Genomic DNA, 22232 nt, shown 5'->3' on the forward strand with positions numbered 1-22232 from the left:
CTAGTGGCACAGTCATGAAAGATGACCTGGTTGGCTGAACAACTCAGCTTCCACCCAGGCCCAGATTCAAGGCTCTAAGGTGTCCTACCTCATGATCCATCCTTCTTTGAACTGCCGGATCACAAAAAAGGTCATTCATGCTAATCCAAAGCTTGAGATCTCTATGGCACAGGGCAACACCTGGGAGTCTGAGAGGAGTCCTGTGGAGGATCTAGTGTTGATAGTGTGGCAGAAGCCACAGTCCTCAAACCACACAAAAGACTCATTCCATTGAACATTTACAACTAAAGCAGTGTAGATAGAAGGGTTTGTATGTGGAATAGCACAACACACTGCAGCTTCCATGGCAAGATTTTTGTTTGTTTTCTTTTGAAGGAAAGTTGTACAGGTAATGGGGAGACTTAAGGGGGTGAAGGTATACATGAGATTGAGGTGAATAATGTGAAATTTTAAAAGGAACACAATGTTTTAATCTAAAAGTGGGGAACATTGGATATAGATGTTGGCTCTGTTTCCTAACAATTAAGCTTTATTATTCAACCCAACTAGCTTACACAAGAGGGAACAAAGTTTAAAGGGAAAAAAAAGAGTGAACCTTTCAGCATCCATTGCATGGGATGGGTCCCTAGGCGTCTCTGGTCTGCGCGCTGGTCCGGCCTGTTCGCTGATCCTTTTCCTGATCCACATGCTCTCAAGCCTGGTCTGAACCTGTTGCTCCTCTCTCCTTTCCACCTGCCTATCTCTCACATGCAAGGGGCAGTCTCTGCCTCCCATTGAGGGTCGATTAGAAACACAATAGTCCAGGTGGAGTCCCTTGGTCCCCTTCCTGAATTCCATGCCCAGGATGGCTCCACCCAGTCTATCTCAAGGTTAATCTCAGGGAGTATCTGTGGTGTGTCCAAGGGCAAAGCCCACCAAGACTGCTTTCACCTCTGACAAAGCTTATAATCCTTCCCACATATAGAAGATGCCATCTGCAGGTAAGTTCCTCTTGAGGGGGTTTTCAAGAGGTTGTTGGGCTGACAGGAATTTAGTACCCCAAATCTAATGTGTCAGCTCCTTTTTTCTGGCAAGCACTGGCAGCTAGGGCCTATAATCATGGTGGCCAGCTGGCTTTGACCAGGTCAAGTGTATTGGATAGATGTGACTTGAGTCTTTCCTAGGGTCCAAGAGTTTGCATAAGCCTTTTTTCAAGCTGGGCAGTGGCAACTATGGGCCACATTCATAGTGAGCAGCTGGCCTTGACCAAGACAAGTGTATTGGTTAGATATGCCATGAGTCTTTTCCACAGTCCCAATGTTTTTATAAGGACCCGAAACAAGTTAAATGGCCAAGTAATGTACAGCAGGGCCAGGGCCAGGGCCAAGGCCAGGGCCAGGGCCAGGTCAGATATCAGGGTCCATTTCTAGGATTTGAAGGCCCTCTGTTCAGTCTCAGTCCATCCCACAAGCTGTGTGTATACCCTGGGTGCTGGTATACAGGTTCTTGGCTGTATGAGCAACTCTCATTAACCATGGCCAGCCATAGTCAACTGCCCCCAGGTCAATGTGAAAGTGGGGATTTGTTGGATGATTGAAATACACTCATGGCAATCATTCACTCTCCTTCCTCTATGTTGTAGCCAAGAAATGTGACCTGAAGGACACATAGCTGAGGCTTCTTGGCTGAGACTTTGTACTCCAGGGCTTTGAGAGTAACTAAGGCCTTCTTTTTAGCTTCTACACTCCTTCTTGGTAGTTGGAGATACGAGCAGGCAATCTACACACTGAAGCCTAGTGCTCTCTGGATCTTTCTGTTTAAACGCCAACAGATCTGCACTCACGACCCATCAAACAATTCTGGTGAGTTCTTTATCCTTCTTCTCCTGCTCTGTTTCCCCCATTTAGTTCTACTGCACTGCGTCTCATGAGGAAAACTCCAAGTGCTTGCGAGCATACTCCTAGAAAACAAGAGTCTTGTGACCTCATTTCTTCAATACTCAGAATTGTTCTTGGAATGTTTTTTCATGATTCCCCTAGGCGTGGGAAAGGGGAATGAGTTTATGTCAGACTACTCACTATTGCTTGCTATTGGTATTCAATTAAATGTCTAAACTATCCTTTATCCTCCTCTTGCAAAAACATTATTTGCTATGTGTGCCTTGTTCTTATGCTTGTATACAACCTGAAATCATGAGAACTCTTCATATGAAAATTTTAACCTCCAGAGTATAAAGTGTTTGTCATTATGAATAAAGTTTGATGTTGCATTCATTTCCTTTAGTTTAGTTTAGTCAGCCTCATTTATTGGCTTCATGCCCCACCTCCTCCAGAGCAGGAAAACAGCCCAATTTGATAAACTGGATAGCTTTTCTCTAGTGTATGTTTTTGATATCTTAACACTTTTCCACTTATGAAGATGTGTCTTTGAGACCTGGGATTTAGTATCTTAAAAATGAGGCCGAATATAGTTTAATCCTGCAGACCTCCCCCACCTTTTTTTTTTTTTTTTAAAAAGCTAGAACATAGCAAATTCAGACAATGGGTCAAGACATGGTCAAGTTTAGGTTTTCCTTATTTTGGTCTAAGAAAAAGAAGTTGCCTTCTAATTGTAAGATGAAGTTAGGCTGGTCCATTGTTTGACTAACTGGAAGATTCCACTAACAATAGAGCTCACTCTTGACAGGCACACATGGTGAAGGAGTCACCACACACTCATGTTTCCTTCCATTCTATCTCTCTGATTGCCCTATGTCTGTTTCTCTGGTGGGCTCATAGGTCTTCAACAAAACAGCATGCCATGCTCCCACAGGAATTTGCTCTTGTTCTTGCTCTTTCCTACTATTTCCAGCCTTTTTCTTCCCTTCCTTTTTCTTTTACCCTTATTACAACCCTACTCTTACTATTGTCTTCCTCAGTTTACACACATTTATTGTTTCTTTTTGTTATATTCCGTGACACTATCCAAATTAATGCTAGTGACTTTATAGATAAAATCATTTTCCTGAGCTTTAGATTTATACTTTTCATTTATTATTCAATGTGTCCAAAGGAGTAATTCCGAATCAACCTTAGTTCTATCAATCAAACACAATCATAGTTGATAGTTTTGTAATTTGGCTCTGTTTCAGGATCCCCAAACACTCAACAATGAATTATCTACAGAGATTCTTGAACTACAGTATTGACAACAACCTTAACACCTCTGTATTTTTTTCTTATCTCCTACAGAGTGACTAAAACTCTATATTCTCTCACTAACCAGTGATCCCTCTTTAGTCCAAGATATTGTTACCATCCAGTGGCTTAATACACTGCATCTTAAGGTTATTATAAGGAGATACCATGACCAAAAGCAACTTGCAAAGGACAGGGTTTATTTGACTTGCTCTTCCATATCACTGTTTGTCATCAAGGGAAGTATCATGAGAGAAACTCGAGGAAGGAACCTGGATGTTGAAGATGAAGTGTAGGCTATTGAGGAACGCAGCTTTTTGGTTTTCTCTACATGGTTTGTTTACTGTGTAATTTTTTTATACAACCCAGTACTATCCACCATTAGGAGACACCATCCATAGTAGAATCAGCTCTTTACTTCTATCATTACTTGAGAAATTGCCCCATTGATTCCACAGAGGCCAAATTAACAAAGCTTCAATTCCTCAATTTCCACCTCTCATATTGCTTAGCTTCTATCAACTGGACAAATCTATGAGCCAACCAACCAACCAACCACCAACAAACAAACAATAACAATGAACAAAAACCCAACCCAAAACCCAAACAGACAATCAAAAAGAAAACCAAAAAAAATCTGACCAGCAAAAATTGAGATGAAAAATTAGTAATAAAGTCTTAAATCATTGGAATGAGCCACTCAATATTCTTAAAAGGACTTTATGACTATCATGTGATGGCAGTTCCAAATCAAGCCCTGAAACACCTTGCAGATTGCTTAATAAATCTCCTAGTCAAGTAAAAGTGAATTTTGCCCTCCAGTTCTCTATAATGTTTAACTGTAATCTCCTAATGTTTAACTTCTTTAATGCGCATAAGGAAAACATCATGTAGATTTTTCTACAACTAACAAAATCTTACCCAATGTATCTCCCATCTGAGTTCAATTTATTTTATGTAACACATGCCATTTTCCAGTAAATACATGGAAGGGATTATTGAGACTCCAGCATCCTATTGATTCCTGCTTTTCTTAATGCTTCATCAGAAATGAGTTTTCTTCTCTGTTGATCTGTAAACCATGGGTACAAAATGATGGATTCAAACATTACCAAGGCTCTCCCTTGCTTCCTAAGAACATGTGTACAATTATCTCTTCATAGTCAGTGAAAAAATATAAGCAGGCTACTTGCATTTGCTTTCTCTGCAAACAACCACATTCCATACTTAAAACATCTCATGTCCATTTGTAAAATGAATCTTCTTCATTGCCTGTTACTTCCCTTGTTTTAGAGAATGAATATCTCTTTCCTCTCTATCCTCTCTTACTCCCTTTTATTCTTTCTCTCCCTCAATCTTTTCTCTCTATGTTCTCTTTTTCTCAGTTCTGCCTTATTCCTGTGTCCTTCTCTCCTTCTCAATCTTATAAAATGCAGCCTAGCTGGGTAACCAAACACAATAAATAACAAGTGAAAATTTCCTTCAGTGTGCTTAAAAAGGTTTTTTGACACTCCTAACCAGGAAGGAGAAGTGGAATACATAATGGCTGTTTAGAGAGTGTGTTATCGTTATTGTGGGTGATATGTGAGATGGGACAGTGACTCACTTCTATTTCCTCTTTGCTTTCAGCAATATTCTCTCTGAATAGATTCACCCTTGATCAGTGTTATGACTTCAGCAATTTTTGGCACTCTTCAAAGGTTAAATTGAAATTTTCTTTTTCAATACCAATGACATCTACCTCCACTGAAATAAGTGTGTGTGTGTGTGTGTGTGTGTGTGTGTGTGTGTGCGCGCGCGCGGTGCGTGCACACACACGCATGCACCTGTGCTTGTGTTTCCTCAGCCCTGCCTTTCTATTTCCGTCACTTAATAGTCAGAGTGCTTTGACTTCACCTGCCTAGGAGGGAACCTGCAATGCATGAGGGCCTCATTAGACATCTTTTCTTGTGGTCTACACCCCACAGAGGGTCTCCCAGCAGAATCTAATGTAAATGTTTGTCTACCTGATGGATGTCTGTAAAGACAATAGTCAGACATGTTGTTATGACTGTAATCGCCATACAGGCAAGAGCATCAATGCACATTGAGGCTACCTGGGACTACATATTAAGTTGTAGGACGTACTACACTAAATGGAGAATGCTTGTCTCATGAAATTATCCACACACACCGAATTAAATGCTGTTTATTGACATACAATTTAGTCAACAATATATTTTCAGATTTTATCTAATTGAATTTCTTGGGTACATTTTTTTAAAATAAACAACTAAACAGAAGCACACTAGAGCTAAGGTAAAATTGGAGTGGTGAGTATTATCTCACCACATTAACTAACTGCTGGTAGAGAATTCTTTGGCAGATCCAGTAGAGATATTTGGCAAACTTTGACAAGATCAGGTATGTCTTGAGATTGTTTGCTTTACACTTTTAATTCATTTAATACTTAGATGTAAAATGCATTCTGATGTTAGAGTCTTTTGTTGAAATTTAAATTATGACAAATTTCATAATAGACCTTGTAACTGTAAATAGATAGCATTTCAGAAGCAAATATGCTAGTGCTACTAATTTCAAATAGCCACTCAGTAGTTGAGTGTCAGAAGCTTCATTCAATGAGAGCAGGTTATGCAAACTCTACACCAGATACAGAATGAACAGTTTAAAGAATCTCTTATTTTTGTAAAAATGGAGGCATGAAGGTAATACAAATACAAAATATTCTATATTATATTCATGGACCTTGTGCCCAAATTTTTGGCATGTAATCTTCTGAGGTGGCTAACTAGGCAACCTTGAAGAATTTAGTTGATATCTCTGTGGCCACATTTTCTCATCTATATGCTTAGAACTGTGGAAATCAATCCCACATGGAATTATAGGAAAATGTACTTAACATTTTACTCTCTGTTTCCTCCTATTTAACAGGGTGGTTTTCGGAATATATCACCATACTTTATTGTGAAATTTAGGTCACATATCCTATATGTTTTGTTTTTGAGAGTAGATATTTATACACTTAAGATAGTTAAATGGTCGTTGGCACATATAGCCCTCTCAGCTATTATTATTCACTATTATATGAAAATTGACACACAAAATAATGTCTATGCTTTTACTTCCAGGTGAATTATTATGGACAATACAAATAGATATTTGCTTAACTTTAAAGGATATAATTTTGTAAAACCCAATGTGGACATTGAGGAGTTAGAAAAGATGGAAGATTTTGAGATTAGAGATGACGATGTCTTCATTGTCACATATCCAAAATCTGGTAAGTACCAGGAGTGGTCACTAATGTCTCTTTTTCTTTAGTGTTATGTGTGTCCAACTTGCTCCTGTCCACTCACCAAGAGCAGCAAACCTTCTTTTGCATAACAATCAATGACCACACAAAATGTAACCGAAACCACAATCTGTAGGAGGGAAGGCCACCATCAGTACATATATTGTGCACGCTGATGGTGAGGAGAAGTGTTATGGGAATGAGATGTGCAATCTAGAGCCAGGAGCAGACACTAGGTCAGCACTGACCTGTCAATGTGGTAGACAAGAATGACAGTCTGAAATAGTTTCTTCCTAATCCAAATGCATCATCACTTAGGATGAATTTTCTATCACATATCATTTACTTAAAAGATTTCCACAGGAACTAAGGTCCACTTCACACACACACACACACACACACACACACACACACACACGAGAGAGAGAGAGAGAGAGAGAGAGAGAGAGAGAGAGAGAGAGAGAGAGAGAGATTGTACTGTGGTGCAAAGTCCATCGGTACAGACTAATGGTGGAGAGGTGGTGGTGTTGTGCAGGAAAATTCTTTTATAATGGTCACTTCTGATTAGGCAGGGGCCACATTTGGATGTCTTTGTTCTTGCTTTTAATGTAGTTGAAGGTAAATCTTTAAATTTATTAATTATGTAAAATTATTAATCTGTACTTTGTAATCTATAAGTTTATAAATATAAACTCTTAAAATTTTGCATACTTCTAAAAACTTACTTCCTTTATGACTGTTGCTGAATCCTACAGACTGTGGAATTGTACACTGTTTTGCCATAGAAGTCTTTTGAAAGCTCAGAGGATGGCCCAGTGAGCATAGTGAATGAATGTCTTGGCCTTGCAAGCATAAAGTCCTGAGTGGGAGTCATTTAAACACCTGTAGGCCAGATGTGGTTATGTGTTTCTCTAATTGTGTGCTTCCTGTGGTGAGATCCTAGGCAGAGACATGAGAATTCCCAGAATTTCATGAGCCATTTGGACTACATACTCAGAAAACAACCAAAACACCCTATCGCAAGCAAGGCTAAAAGCCACTGTACTCACACACATGCATGCACTCACATATGCACATGTGTAAGCAAAATTCTCTCTCACACACTATGCATAACCCCCTAACACACACGCACACACACACTCACACACACACACATACACACACACACAGTCAAGAAGAACTGAGCAATAAGATCACAAACAAACAAACACGAAATGTAGTAAAAAGTTTATGCTGCTAACCCTGATGTGATTTTAGCACAGTGTGTACATGTGGGCTGTAATATGACCATACTCATTAACAGCTACAAATAGTACCTGTCAATTAGAAATTTAAAATACTTTCCGTGGAACATAGAGTACAGAGAATCTATAGGAATAATTTAAATGATCATCACCAAGAAATCAGTATAAAACAACTATAAAACTGAAATGATGAAAGCAGATTTTTTCATTCTAATCTTACACCTAAGTACAGATAAATCAAATAAAAACTATGCTTGCTCATTGGCATACAGGAAATATTTTTTAAGAGCATCAATGGCTTTAAATAGAATGTATTACCACAGGTATTTCTTGCTTAATCTTACACTACGAATGTTATATATATTTTACAGGTACCATCTGGGCTCAGCAGATCTTCAGCTCCATTTACTTTGAGGGTCACCGGAACAGCACTGAAAACACCCTAACATATGATAGAATACTATTCTTTGAGTACAAGAATCCTAAATTAGACTATGTCAAAATGCCATCACCTCGCATCTTCTCTTCCCACCTTCCATATTACTTAGTACCAAAAGGTCTGAAGAACAAAAAAGCTAAAGTACGTCATAGAGATTTGGCTTCCTATAGAGACAAAATGTTTTGCTTTGTGAATAATATTATTACTTCAGTGTTTGTGCTATGATGGTGCATGCAAACATTCTTTAGTTTGTACCTGCATTCTTCCACCAGCTTTCTGAGAGTCTACACCTATGAATTGTACTACAGAACCCCAAGTGTGAGAGTATTCTACTTACAGAGGTGGCACTGCATTTCTGAAAAGTGGGGATAATCAGTTATTCTGAAGCCAGCAAAGGATGAATACTTATTTTTCCTCCAGTAACTTGACATGGCTGAATTAAGTGTTTGTCAATGTGGCAGTTATTGGATTGTGTCTCACAATGGTCTTCATTTGCATATCTGAACTCAATAACGATGTTGGTGGCTACTAGTAATTAATATTCAGTCTTATATTTATTCATTAATCAATAATTTCCACAAATAACCACACATTGAGACTATGATTCATTCAGAATTAAGCATAGAAGTGGACATAATAATTACTCTGTTATCACACTATCAGTTGAGTTTCTTCCCATCCAATGTTCCAGGTACTCACATGAGTGTCTTCTCTGGAATCCATCCATTCTCTTCTCCTTTACCTCCTTCTGCGCCCTCTTTGGGGACCTCCAGCCTCATAACGACAAAATTGCACCCTTCTTTTCTGCCAAAACCCATGCTTCAGCATATTTTATGAACCAATCCACTTTAAATTAGGTGGAGCAAGGTTTACACAACAAGGACAGTATACCTGAGAATGTGCTTATCTGAGCAGGGGCTTGATCTTGGGGTGCAGTAATTAGCATTAAAATACGTTGCACCTTTAATCCTACTGCTTGGGAGGCAGAGGTAGGCAAACCTCTGTGATTTGGAGGCCAGCCTGGTCTACAGAATGAGTCCAGGCCAGCCAAGGGTACACAGAGAAACTGTCTTGAAAACAAAACAAAAACAAACCAAAAAAAACAAAACAAAAACAAAAACAAACAAACAAACAAAAAACCCAAAGAACAATCCCCAACAAATGAGACTAAACAAGTTTCATATTTACCACCTATGATCAGTTACACTTCTGTGAAAGGGCTAAAACATTGGTCTAGCTTTTCATTATTATTACTTTAGATTAATTTTCCTACTGCTTTGAATCCTGTCATTCGTGTATACTAATGTACTTAAACTTGTGGCTGTTTTTCTGCTTTATACACTTGTGGTTTAATTGGATTAATAACATTCTCAACTTTAGTATCATCAAACATTGACCATTTATAACATAAATTCATTATTTTTCTTCTTAATTATATTTTCATTATTAAAACAATTTAATTAAATATGTTTTAGCAGTATTCTTTCCCTCCCCCAAGCCCTTCCAGATCCCCTCTCCTTCTCTACCTACCCAACATTACAAAAATATAATTTCTAGAAAGTTGACCTGTGCTTTTGTGCATGTGTGAGACACTATGTAAATGATGGTATTCATTCACTGTTGATAACTAACTACATTTTAATAAATATTACCTGGGTGAAAATAAATATTTCTATGTATAATGAACTATTATATAATTGTTCAGAACTTTTCAGGATAACAATGAATGACTAAAGCAACTTGGTGGTTTTCTTTTCCCTGCAGATTCTTTATCTTTACAGAAATCCCAAAGACGTTTTGATCTCATATTTTCATTTTTCAAAGTTGATAAATTTCATAGATGCTACGTATGCCATAGAACATTATCTGGACAGTTTTCTAGATGGAAAAGGTAACCACATTTATCACTCTTACTTGTTTACAAAGTACAGATGATATTTAAGCCATCTCAACGTAGGGAAGACATCCAAGAGATCGAGGGGACAGTGGGAAGTTAATAAAGAGCTATGATTTTGAACCAATGTACCTGAAAAAACCAAAACAACAGTTTTCTGCCATTGTTGGTACAAAAGGTTGTCAAATTGGCAACACTGTATTATTAATGTAATTTGGAAAGACCATATGATATTTAAAATATTTTATGTATTTTCCCCTAGATAATGACAAAGGAAGTATCATAAAGCTCAAGTTGAGATTGAAGTTGAGCTCCTCATGGCACACATTTATAAGGAAATTGATGAATTTTTCATTCCATTATTGATGAAAATTGATGAATGAAAAAGCCATATGCACTAAACTCGAGCCCCTACCCAGATCTAGCCAATGGACAAGACATTCTCCACAGTTGAGTGGAGAGTGGGGACCAACTTTCACACAAACTTTGGTGCCCAATATTTGACCACGCCCCCTGGATGGGGAGGCCTGGTGGCACTCCAAGGAAGGATAGCAGGCTACCAAGAAGAGATTGATCCCCTATTTGCATATACAGGTGGAGGAGGTCCCCCTCAGTCAAAGTCATAGGGAGAAGGAGTGAGGAAAAAGTGGGAGGGAAGGAGGAATGGGAGGATACAAGGGATGGGATAATAATTGAGATGTAATATGAATAAATTAATAAAATATATTATAAAAAAGAAAAAGCAATTTGGAGTGTGGAATCAGGATCTCACACATTAAAAAAAATTTTTTATTATTAATTTATTCTTGTTACATCTCAATGGTTATCCTGTCCCTTGTAACCTTCCATTCTTCCCTCCTTCCCATTTTCCCCTTACTCCCTCCCCTATGACTGTGCCTGAGGGGGACTTCCCCCCCCTTTTATATGCTCATAGGGTATCAAGTCTCTTCTTGGAAGCCTGCTATCCTTCCTCTGAGTGCCACCAGTTCTCCACACATTTCTATTGTTAGCATTCAGGTCTGTCTCACTCCGGCAAGGAAATACTGCTGCCTAGAGATCTTATAGAATAGGAGAAGTGGAGACATATGCCTTCAGGCAGAGGAGAAATAAGAAGTTCTCCTAAAGGTATCTTTAAAATCAGACCCTTGGACTTCTTTATTTAGAAGATTTTAGATTGATTTATTTTATGAATATTTTGCCTGCATGTATGTCTGTGCACACACGTGTGCAGGGAATTCAGTGGTCAGAAGAGGGCATCAGATTCCCTGGAATTGGAGTTATAGCTGGTTTGGGAGCCACCATGTGAGTGCAGAGAACAACACTCAGGTCCTGTGCAAGAGCAGCCAGTTCCTTAGTCACTGAGTGGTGTCTCCAGCTCCTGACCCTTGACTTTCTCAGTGTCTGCATTCTGTGTCCCTATGTAGGTAAGTTGCTCTGAGCCTAGTGTAATTGTTACACAAACACAACTCTTTTGAAGTAATCATATGACGATCCATGAGTAGGGGTTTCATTTTTGTTTCTGAATAGTGTGAACCAGAAAAGAAAGGGTCCAGTTTGATCTCAGTAGTATGATGCCTTGACTTGTTACTGAGTAAATTTCCTTTCAGTTTTTGGAAGCCGTTGGTTTGATCACATTAAAGGCTGGTATGAACACAGACATGACTTCAACATAATGTTCCTGAGCTATGAAGAAATGAAGAAGGTAAGACATGAGTGTTCCCATCTCTGAATTTAAACTACACACTCCCAGGTTCCCTCATTCCTCATTGCCCCTTGGGCATTTTGTGGGAGTGGGTTTCTGGCATCCAACTCCTCCTTTATTGACTTAAATGCCTTGGGGATCTTTCTCCCTGGAGATGTCTTTTGCAATTCCTTTTTGTGTATCCACCTGTGTCAATAAAGACAATTTCCGGTATCTAGTATCTAGAGGATACTTATCTTTTGAAGAGTTTATCAACCTTCAACTATTTGTATTAGTAGATTCACTGTGGTGTTACCACCTATGAACAAAGCATGCTTTGGTCTTATCCACTGTCTTACACTCTCAGCCTTTCTTTGCTCAGGACTCTTCCCAATTTTTAGTATTCATACTTTAACTTTCAGAATGACAGGCATTCAATCCCCCACTCCCTCCTTCATGGGAACCAGATGTGATTACCATTTCTGTGTATTGTCAAATCTCTCTTAATCTGTGTTGTAAAGTTCATCCATTTCCAACAAGTGGTGTTTACCTCTCATTGTGTCTAAATAATACTCTTTTATGTTTGTATTGCACTTTCATTTGTCTTTATAGTAATGAGCCTCTAAGGACATCGCATGACTTTACTGTAGGGAAGTGTGCATCAACATTGGATTGATTCCAATAAGAGTCTAGAATGGTGTCATTATTTTCATTGGCTATATAATGAGGAATGAGGTTATTGGATTATATGGTGGCCCTATTTTTTTGTGTGTAAGACCTACACTGTTTTCCATGGTGAATGCTCTTAATCCACTCAGTGTAATCTGATATGTCATCATGGCCATCTAATTTTGATTGTTTATTTGCCTTTTTTTATGCCACTGACTAAAACCAGTGTCTCATACATGCCATACAAATATTCTCCTGACCTACATTCTCGGCCAGAATCTAGATTTTTGGACATTTTTTTTTGTTTTGGTATTTTATTTCTTTGAAGATAATAAACTAACTTATGTTGAAAATGTTCAGGTAATTTCAGTATTTGTAACCTTAGTTATTCTATTTCTGTCACTGTGCTTTCATTTCTTCTTGGCCATATTGCCTTGCTTTCCATTTCCATTCATGATGTCCACACAACATAGTTATTTGTAACAGTAAGTTAATGACTATGAAATAGTTATTGTGTCAGCGACATAAATGTCTTTCACATGATCACTTAAAAAGAAATTAAGGCAGTAGCAAGCTTAGAAAGCCCTTCCTTCACTCCAACACTGCTCAGCTACATGCTCTTGTGATTCTCTTATGGATCAAGCTCTCTAAAACTTATTAGTTCTTCACATTTGGGAAGCATTTCCAGTTCACTGAACTGGAAATTAATGTATTCTCAAAAAAGAAATCCATGTATTTCCATTTTTTTAAATCTTTTCTCATCATCTTCTTTAAGGTAGGCTAGGTGTTGCTGGGAGTTAATCTGTCTTGTTTTCAAAGAATCTTTAAAATAATGAAACCATCTTTAAATTAAGATGGCTATTTTTACTATGCTAATCCTATGGATCCATGAGCACAGGAGACCTTTCCATCTTCTGATATCTTCAATCTCTGTCTTTAGAGATTGAAGTTCTTGTCATACAGGCCTTTGCCAAGTTAGAGTTACACCAAAATATTTTATTTTGTCTTCTTTGGATTCTCTGTTTCATTCCTTGTCCCATTTTTCAACTAGGTTGTTTGTTTTTCTTATTGATGTTGAGTTTAAGTTTGTCTTGATTTTTATTTAAATTCATTCTGTATCGAGATACTAACACTATGTCAAGTGTATAGGTGATAACTACTTCCTATGCATTAGACTACCTCTTCATTCAAATGATAGTTTCCTTTGCTGTACAGAGCTTATTCATGAGTTCCCTGTTGGCTTTAATTCCTTGTGTTGTTGGCCTCTTTGCCATAAATCAGATGAATACCAGACTGAGTGCTTATCTGTAGGTGTTCAACTCTATTCCATTGACTACTATGTCTGTTTTCATGCCAGCACCATGATGTTTCTATCTAGCTGTGTAGTATGATTTCACCTGTTCTGGGAATATTTGTGATATTTTGTTTTGTTATTTCAGCTTGATACACACTAGAGTTATATTGGTAGAGGAACTTCAATTGAGAAAATGCCTTAATCAGATTGGCTATACAAAAGTCTGAGTCAATTTCTTACTCAATGATTGAAGAAGGAGGGCCCAGCCCAGTAGTGTGGGCAGGTGGTCCTGGTTTGTCTAAGAAAGCAGGGTGAACAAGCCATGAGCAGCAAGTTAGTAAGCAGAATTCCTCCATTTGTCTCCTCATTTCCTGCCTTCAGTTCCTCATTTCACATGATGATGGAGTATCCTCTGTGACACAAAAAACAAACAAACAAACATACAAAAACAAAACAAAAGCAAAAAACAAAACACAAAACAAAACAAAACCAAAACATTCCTCCCAAATTGTTTTTGGTCAGTGTTTTATCACAAAGTAATGACACAAATACAGATACAAAAATTTTGTAGATGATTGTCGTAGCTTTCTAATCTATAATTATTCTATATAATCTGTATAATAACTCTGATTATTCTAGGTTGACTTTTAATTATGATTGCCTTTCTAAAGTCAAAAGTGAACTATTGGTATTGTCAACCAATATTTTCTCAGACTCTCTCTGAATTTTTATGTTTGTTGATATTTAGTTCACAAAAATGGAAGTCATAATTTCACAGTCACAATTTTACTATAGGAATTTGTATCCAATACTTGGTTACAAGTCACTGTAGTATAAAGCTGAGCCATTTATACAAGTTTTAATAGTACATTAAAATGATACATTAAGCTCCAGATAAGGAATTTCATTCACATGCTCTGTTTATGTAATTACTATATCATACTGAGTCCAATAATTTTTTATTAACTTTTGAAATGTGAAAGTATGAATACATAAAATTTAACCTCTCCTTGAAGGTTATTTACATATTTAATGTCTTTTCCAATAAATTTTGCAATATTTTGTTCTATTATTTTTCATTATATTTTAAGAAGAACTGTACTGAATGTAGATTATTTGTTTGGCTTTTTCTGTTTGTTTGTGTTCTTTCAATAATATTTGTATAATTTTTGACTGCCATTGTTAACTTTAATGCTAAGTTTATTGCTGTTATTATGTACTGTTGAAGAAGTTTTTATATCAATACCTACACATTCATGGAGTATTTGTATGGTTTAGATTTTGTTCTATATGTCATTGTTATATTGTGAACACTTTCTACAATGAAAACCACGTGACCTGCTTAGTAGTGACGGACTTAGCGTGCTTTACCTTCTGCTTATCTTGCTGTTGACCAACTTTTCTGTTCTTTCTTATCCCCAACACAGTAGCGGCAGAGCCTGAGAAGTCTGAGTTAATCCCAACATCACTTAGAAAGGTTTATATATTTATATATATATATGATTTCATGTGTAGGTATTTTATAGGTAGCATTCTGTGTTTGAAGGAAATTCTTTCTAATATTGTTTACAGTATTACTGGAAAAAATTTCCAGTTATCAATGACAGTAACCATATTAGTTTCTTTCCTGAACCTGCTATATTCCCCATTCACTAATTTGCTTATGTTGATCCATCTTTGCCATCCAGAAAGGAATTCTTCAATTACATATATGATCATGTCTCATGGTTGGCAGTAGTGCATACTTCTATTACAATGTCAGTAATTTCTCAACCCATGACTATTTCAGGACCTCAGAAGCTCAGTGCTTAAAATCTGCAGTTTTCTGGAGAAAGAACTGAGTGAAGAAGTTGTGGATACTGTTGTGAGACAAGCTACATTTCAGACCATGAAATCTGACCCACGAGCTAATTACGAACAGGTTATAAATTATAAACTTGGGGTGAACAAGAAGGAAGGCACTTTCATGCGCAAAGGTTAGACTCAACGGTCTTTTGTAATCAGATTACTGAGAGTCTCTAGACAGATTACCAAAAGTAGCACTGGGATTCCTATTTGTTTCCCTAGGACATAAAGACACGGGGATACCAGAAAACAAACAAACAAACAAAAATAATGCACAGATAACTAAGCATTTCACCATAATTTTAATAGTATTTTAGAAAATATTTAGAAATATTTATATGTTTAGTTATTTAATAAGTATGGATTTCCTTCTGTATAGCTCATATGACTCAACTATTTTATGGTATATCAACCTAGGCAATGGATACTTTAGAAGAGGCAATTGTAAATTTTGCTACTTTATTTTATTTTGAAAGAAAGTCATCCTTTTTGGTCCAAGCTGGCATCTCAGACACTATGAAGCTCAGACTGGCCTAGACCTTGATTTCCTCCTGCCTCTAGACTTGAGGCAATTTTCATAGTTTAATTGTTTTTCTTTAGGATATCATTTTTTAAAAATTCCCATACTATATAATGTGTATATTTGAAGTTCAGGAGGCTAAATTGCTCTTTCCTTATGTGTTATTTTTTCTTCATAATTACACAACATTTACATAACTTCACACAATAATTAGAGAGGTGTCTGACCCTATCACCTGAAACAAAATTATATATCAATATTTTATTTTATTTTTCCATTTTAAAGACATGGTCTTATTCAAGAGACTCAGGCTGGGTTTGAACTTGCTTAATGTAACTGAGGATGCCCTCCCACTTTGTCCTGCCTCTCTCTCCCAAGTCTTGAGAATGCAGTAAGATCAACCATATCCAGTCACTATGTCCTTACTATGTGTCAGAAGTTGTTAAGAAAGAATGATTCTTATATTTATGGTTGTGAGCCTAGCCTTTAACGGCTGAGCCATCTCAGGACAGCAGGTTACCAAGAGGAGACTTGATACCCTATGAACATATAGAGGGGGAGGTAATCCCCCTCAGGAACAGTCATAGGGGAGGGGAATAAGGGGAAAATGGGAGGGAGGGAAGAATGGGAGGATACAAGGGAGGGGATAACCATTGAGATGTAACAAGAATAAATTAATAATAAAAAAAAAAGAAAGAATGATTCTTCCCTAAGTCTTTATTCTCAGAACACAGAATTTTAATTCAGTAAATGATTTCATGCAGCATATTAAGGCACAACTAGACATGTATTTTGATTACTTTAAGTAATTCATTACTTACCTTTATGGGGATGGACACTGGCTTTGTACGTAATTTTTAAGTGTTTTATTGAAATATCTCTAGATTTTGGTAATGTACGAGAATGTGCTTTTTTTCTCTTCTCCCATTTAACTTCCCTTTAGTTCTTATTCTCTACCTAGACTACTGCTCATCAATTCTCATACCAATATGAGTTTTCTGTCCATTAAAAATGTAAGGAATGTTGTTTGTGCAATCACATGCGATAGCAGGAAATATCGTGCTATTGTTTCCATTTTAAAGGGCTAGTTACGGTGACTTCAAAAATGTATCCTATATTATCACAGTAGTGGCAGCTGTGGTGCCCTCTCTGACTTTGACAATATTCTCTGAAAGTCTGGGTCTCATTTACTCTGAAAATGGAGGAATTCACAATGTCAAATTATATATCATATATATCATTCATTAATATGGGGGTGAAAACAATTTAAATATTAAAAGTCCCCAATGATGGCATTCTGCAATCTAATTTTGTTTCTGGCACTTACATTGCTCTTTGATTTTTTTTATTACAAATTTTAGTTAAAATATTACATAATTTCCTTCATTTCTTGTGTTACAGTTAACCCCAGCTGTGCTCCCTTCAAGCCAGCCTTCTTCAGCCATGTGCTTTCCTCACAGCCTCTCAAACTGATGGCCTTCTTTTGATTCTTATTATGACATATTCAAATGCATAAATATTTATATACAACCTGTTGATTCCTTTTTACATAGGCTGTATTATTTTCAGGACTACCTACTTTGTATTTGTTAACCAATTCAGGAGCTTATTCCTAGGAGACATTAATTCTTCTTCTCTCAGCAGTCATTAGTTGCCAGGTGTTCTGTCTTTTTATTTTTTATTAATTTTTTTTTTCTGTTCTTTTTTTTTTTTTACTTTTTTTTCTCCTTTATTAATTTATTCTTGTTACATCTCAATGGATATCCCATCCCTTGTGTCCTCCCATTCTTCCCTCCCTCCCATATTTCTCCTTATTTTCTTCCCCTATGACTGTTCCTGAGAGGGATTACCTCCCCCTGTATATGCTCATAGGGTTTCAAGTCTCTTCTTGGTAACAAATTTCCCACCATCCAACCCAATCCCATTCATTAACCCATTTCATTACATCTGACCTCTGTCTTTTTCTATCAGTTTGGAGAAGTGGAAGCAAAAAAAAAACCCATAAACTAAAAAGAAAAATTAATTAACTAATACTTAAAAAGAAAATCATCTCTCGATGGAAGATATAGTGCATCATGGTATGCCACACATCATACACTTTTGTCCAAAAAGATTTACTTACACATGTTCATTGCAATGAGTCATCAGTCTGGTTAAAGGACTCTGTTATCAGCTCTACTATCAATATTAGATCCTTACTGGGACTCCTGTTGGATATCCTGTTTTTGCAGCAGGCTAGAAGCAGGGACAGCCCTCCTGCCCTCACACCCTAGGGCCAGCTCAATGAGACCATTGCCACCAGGGCCAGCTCTACTAGGCTGCCCAGACTATGCAAGCCTGATATGCTGAGTGCTGCAGGGGTGGGGTCAGCTCTCCAGTCCTCATGTTCTAGAGGTCATCTCACAAGACTGACACAGGTATTAGCTGACAGTGCACATATCTTGGAACATATCTCCCATTCCCACACTAGCAGGGCAGACTGGGATGACTCATCAGCATCCTCCCCCATAGAGACTTTTCTGCTGTCTTGCCTATGAGAGGTATGGGGCCTGTGCTCCTGAGGGCTGCACCTATCAAGAGATGGTACCAGCACTCTTACACTCAGGCCACCAGAGCCAGCTTTCCCATGCTGACCAGGCAAAGTATGGAGCCAGGTGTCCTGCAGCAGGTGAAGGGTCCTGTAGTTCTTGTCCAGGTGATTAGAACCTTGAAACTTCTTCCTTCCTTGCTATTATGGCAGTTGATATTTACCCTGATTGGATAGTGAGATGTAAAGTGAATGAATTAATAAAATAAAAATGATTTTAAAAAAAAGGAAAGTTTAAGCCTGTGGAGAGTTTAAGGAAGACATTAGAAATAAAAAGATCTCCCATGTTCATGGATTGGAATATAGAGAAAATGACAATCTTGCCAAAAGCAATTTATAGATTCAATGCAATGCCAATCAAAATGTCAACAATATTCTTAGACATACAAAAATGTCATTGTAAAATTAATACTAAAAAGCCACTAAGTCTAAGCAATCGTAACAAAAAAACCCACTGGTGGGATTCTCATTCCAGGTTGCAAAACATATTATAGAGATATAACAATAAAAACAATGTGGTCCAGTCACAGAATAGATATAAAGTCCAAGGGGGCAGGATAACTCAAACATGACAATGTATAATAGAGCCATGTGATATATGTTACATTTTATTGGTTAATATAGTTGATTACTATGATACATGACACAGACTAAAATACATTTCAAAGACTCTCATGTATTTGTCTTTGCTAAGGCTTTTCTTTCTTTGTAAAAATTGGTTATGATTGGTTGGCTGATCCATGGGCAGTGACATGTTAGTGTCTTAAATGTGTTATTGCATACATTTCTTTCAATGTTCATTATCCCATAAAGGAGGGTGAGGTACCAATCTCAGCACAAAACACAAAGTAGTTTGCATGAGTGACCGAACATACTGAAGTTAATCAGAGTGACCTTTGCTTTGGGAGGTCCACTAACTTGCCTTTCTGCTGTCCCTGTGCTTTTGCCATTAGGTACCATCGGAGACTGGAAGCATCATTTGACTGTGGAGCAAAATGAAAGATTTGACATGATATTCAAGAGGAACATGAACAATTTTCCCTTGAAGTTTACCTGGGATATAAATGAAGACTAGAATTCCATCTTATATTTGCATAACATAAACATACAAGTCCATTCATCAGAAGCCATATTGTAATAGCAATATTGATATGTTACCATATTTCAATCATTAAATATCAAGCCATATAAAGGTACAAAATGAGTAAACTATGCATTAATTAAGCATAATGAGACTAAAAAATTATTTCAAATCATAGCGTTAAATTAGTTTATTTCTGACTTAGCATGGTCACTATGCACTAATGACATAAATCATGATGTTTTGTGGCGTAGGAAATGCTGCAAATACTATTTTGCAGTACACCTTTTAACTTCATCCTCTGCAATTAAGTTTTGGATCAAGAAATATTAAACACCTTCCCATTCACACAATAAAAATTTAACTTTGGCTGAGTCAAGAATATGTAATTTTTAAATTTGGAAAAGTAGCCAAGCATTGAAGGCAACCAGAATTGACAATTTAAGAGGTATAAAGGAGGGAAGATGTACTCATTTACTTAAAAAGGCTAATATTTTTTGATGAATTTGGTTGTTTAATTATTTTTGTATTATTACACAATGGATTTCTATTACTATTTTCAACATTTGTGAATAATAAACTTAAGATTTTCTTTTACTCATATATATAATTTTATTGATACTGTGAACTAAATTTGAAGATAGTGACAGGAAAATATCTAGAAGTCAACTTAAATGTCTCAAAAGCCTTTCCTCATGATTTAAATGTGTGTGTGTGTGTGTGTGTGTGTGTGTGTGTGTGTGTGTGTGTGTGTGAATTTATTGTCAGTTTTAATATAGTAACATTAACAGAATCTGAGCCTAGAAAACCTGAGGATCCAGGAGTTAGGTCCTTGCTATGGGTACATGAGCACTGAGGGCAGTCAGACAATTGCTGTCTCAGCTGGCAAGGGAGTGTGGCTATAACCCAGAGTTGTCCAGTCCTCAAGGCTGGGCGGCTAAGCTGTACTGATGTGGTAGTAGAAGGCTGGAAGGTCCTAGAGCATTGTTGCTCCCTATTCCACATTGAAATCTTGGAAACCCTGCTTCTGATATCAGGGATAGATTCAGCACCATCAGCAAGTGGGCAAATTACCTGGGTGATGAGAGGGAAGGCCAAATGCACACATGGAGGAACTATCTTCCTTTGGCCATACCAATTTTTATCTAAATTACTACAGAAAGTTGACACAATTGGGGAGCGTCTTTCCAAATCAGCCAAGGCAGGATACTTATTCAGGGAGGCTCTCTGCTCAGATATTTTGATTTATGGCAAGTTGATGTTATAACCAACTACAATTATACTTACTCTTAATTCCAGGTAGTGTTGGGTTTCTTTTGTTTTTGTTTTTTGTTTTGTTTGTTTGTTTGTTTTGTTTTTGTTTTTTAGCCTCAGCATGTTGAATCTAGAGATAGCTGTGTTCCATGCACACTTGTGATGAAGGCCGGTGGGGGCGGGGGCAAAATTGAAGGGAATGAGATGTAGAGAGGTCTAGGGAAGAGGAGAGAGATGAGTTGGTTTGAGGGGACATTTGTAGATGTTAAAGACTGTTTGGTAGTGTCATTGAGTGAAGGAGCTCTATGACTGAATAACAAGAAAGAAAGAAAGAAAGAAAGAAAGAAAGAAAGAAAGAAAGAAAGAAAGAGAAAGAAGAAAAGAAATTTAAGAAGCTAGAGGAAACACCACAAATTAGAGACAGATGTCATAGGAGTGGAAATAACAGTTTTAATTCACAAAGTAAAAGAAGCAAGCTCAGGGCAAATTAAAGAAATGATAGCATCTGTTAAAAACCTTGATTAATTTATGAATATGAACTCAAATGCAGCTAATTGTAGGTGATGTTCTGCTGCCTTGGCTGTAAAGCTTTTCCTTCATATCCAAGATCAGGTTAAGTAGGAAATTTTTCATTTTTTTCCTACAAAACTTGTTTAACTACTCAACAAACAGCCCTGCTGTGCTGTTTTCAGTTGCTAATCATGTCACAACCAACTAATCAGTGTCAGTGTAAGCATCAAGTGTCACTGTGTTTTACAAGTTGTTTTTCTCAAATATTTTAATATAGAATATTCAAATATTTTATGTTGTTGGGAGCCTTCATTTCACCCCTTATCTGCCACTTGAAGAAATTAGGAGGCCTGTGTGGTGGTGCATGTTTGTCTTTAATCCTGGCAGAGGCAGAGGCAGATTCAGTGGCAGAGGCAGAGAAAGAGGACAGACAGGGATACATAGAAAGACTTGTCCAAAATCCCTTTGAGGTAGTCATTGGGTCAAGTTTGCAGTGTTTAGCATTCTCTCTCTATGCCTCTGTCTCTCTCTGTCTCTGTCTCTCTCTCTTTCTCTGCCATGTTTACTATGAGCTAATGTGAGTGATCATCAAAGTAGAGGATAGCAGCTGGTGTCTCCTCTATTAAGCTATATCAGATTGCACTTGTAAAATATGGTCATAACTTTATTCATCATTTCCAAAGCTGTGAAATTCCTTAACTTCTGGTATAGTGTTCTATAGCTTCTGCCAGTCTTTCAGCCTTGTTGAGTCCCACCATTAACTCTTC

The 22232-nt window shown here is 37.2% G+C and overlaps 1 protein-coding gene across 1 annotated transcript; it reads left to right on the forward strand.

Moving 5' to 3' along the window:
* Positions 1–1661: 1661 nt before the first annotated feature.
* Positions 1662–20298, forward strand: LOC311593970 (amine sulfotransferase-like). The gene is made up of 7 exons (XM_084775394.1): positions 1662–1841; positions 6284–6435; positions 8063–8271; positions 9895–10021; positions 11632–11726; positions 15458–15644; positions 19574–20298. The coding sequence occupies exons 2-7, from the start codon at positions 6294–6296 to the stop codon at positions 19693–19695; spliced, it is 882 nt and encodes a 293-aa protein (XP_084631520.1). The 5' UTR covers positions 1662–1841; positions 6284–6293; the 3' UTR covers positions 19696–20298.
* The last annotated feature ends 1934 nt before the right edge of the window (positions 20299–22232 follow it).

Source organism: Acomys minous, assembly GCF_964271855.1.
Source record: "Acomys minous genome assembly, chromosome: 3".
Classification (NCBI taxonomy): Eukaryota; Metazoa; Chordata; class Mammalia; order Rodentia; family Muridae; genus Acomys; species Acomys minous.

Bases quoted from the DNA above. Each gene is read 5' to 3' on its own strand.
- LOC311593970 (XM_084775394.1), top strand. From the start codon at position 6,294: ATGGACAATACAAATAGATATTTGCTTAACTTTAAAGGATATAATTTT. The intron at 6,436-8,062 runs GTAAGTACCAGG...TATATTTTACAG, and splicing joins TGTCACATATCCAAAATCTG to GTACCATCTGGGCTCAGCAG. The intron at 11,727-15,457 runs GTAAGACATGAG...TGACTATTTCAG, and splicing joins GCTATGAAGAAATGAAGAAG to GACCTCAGAAGCTCAGTGCT.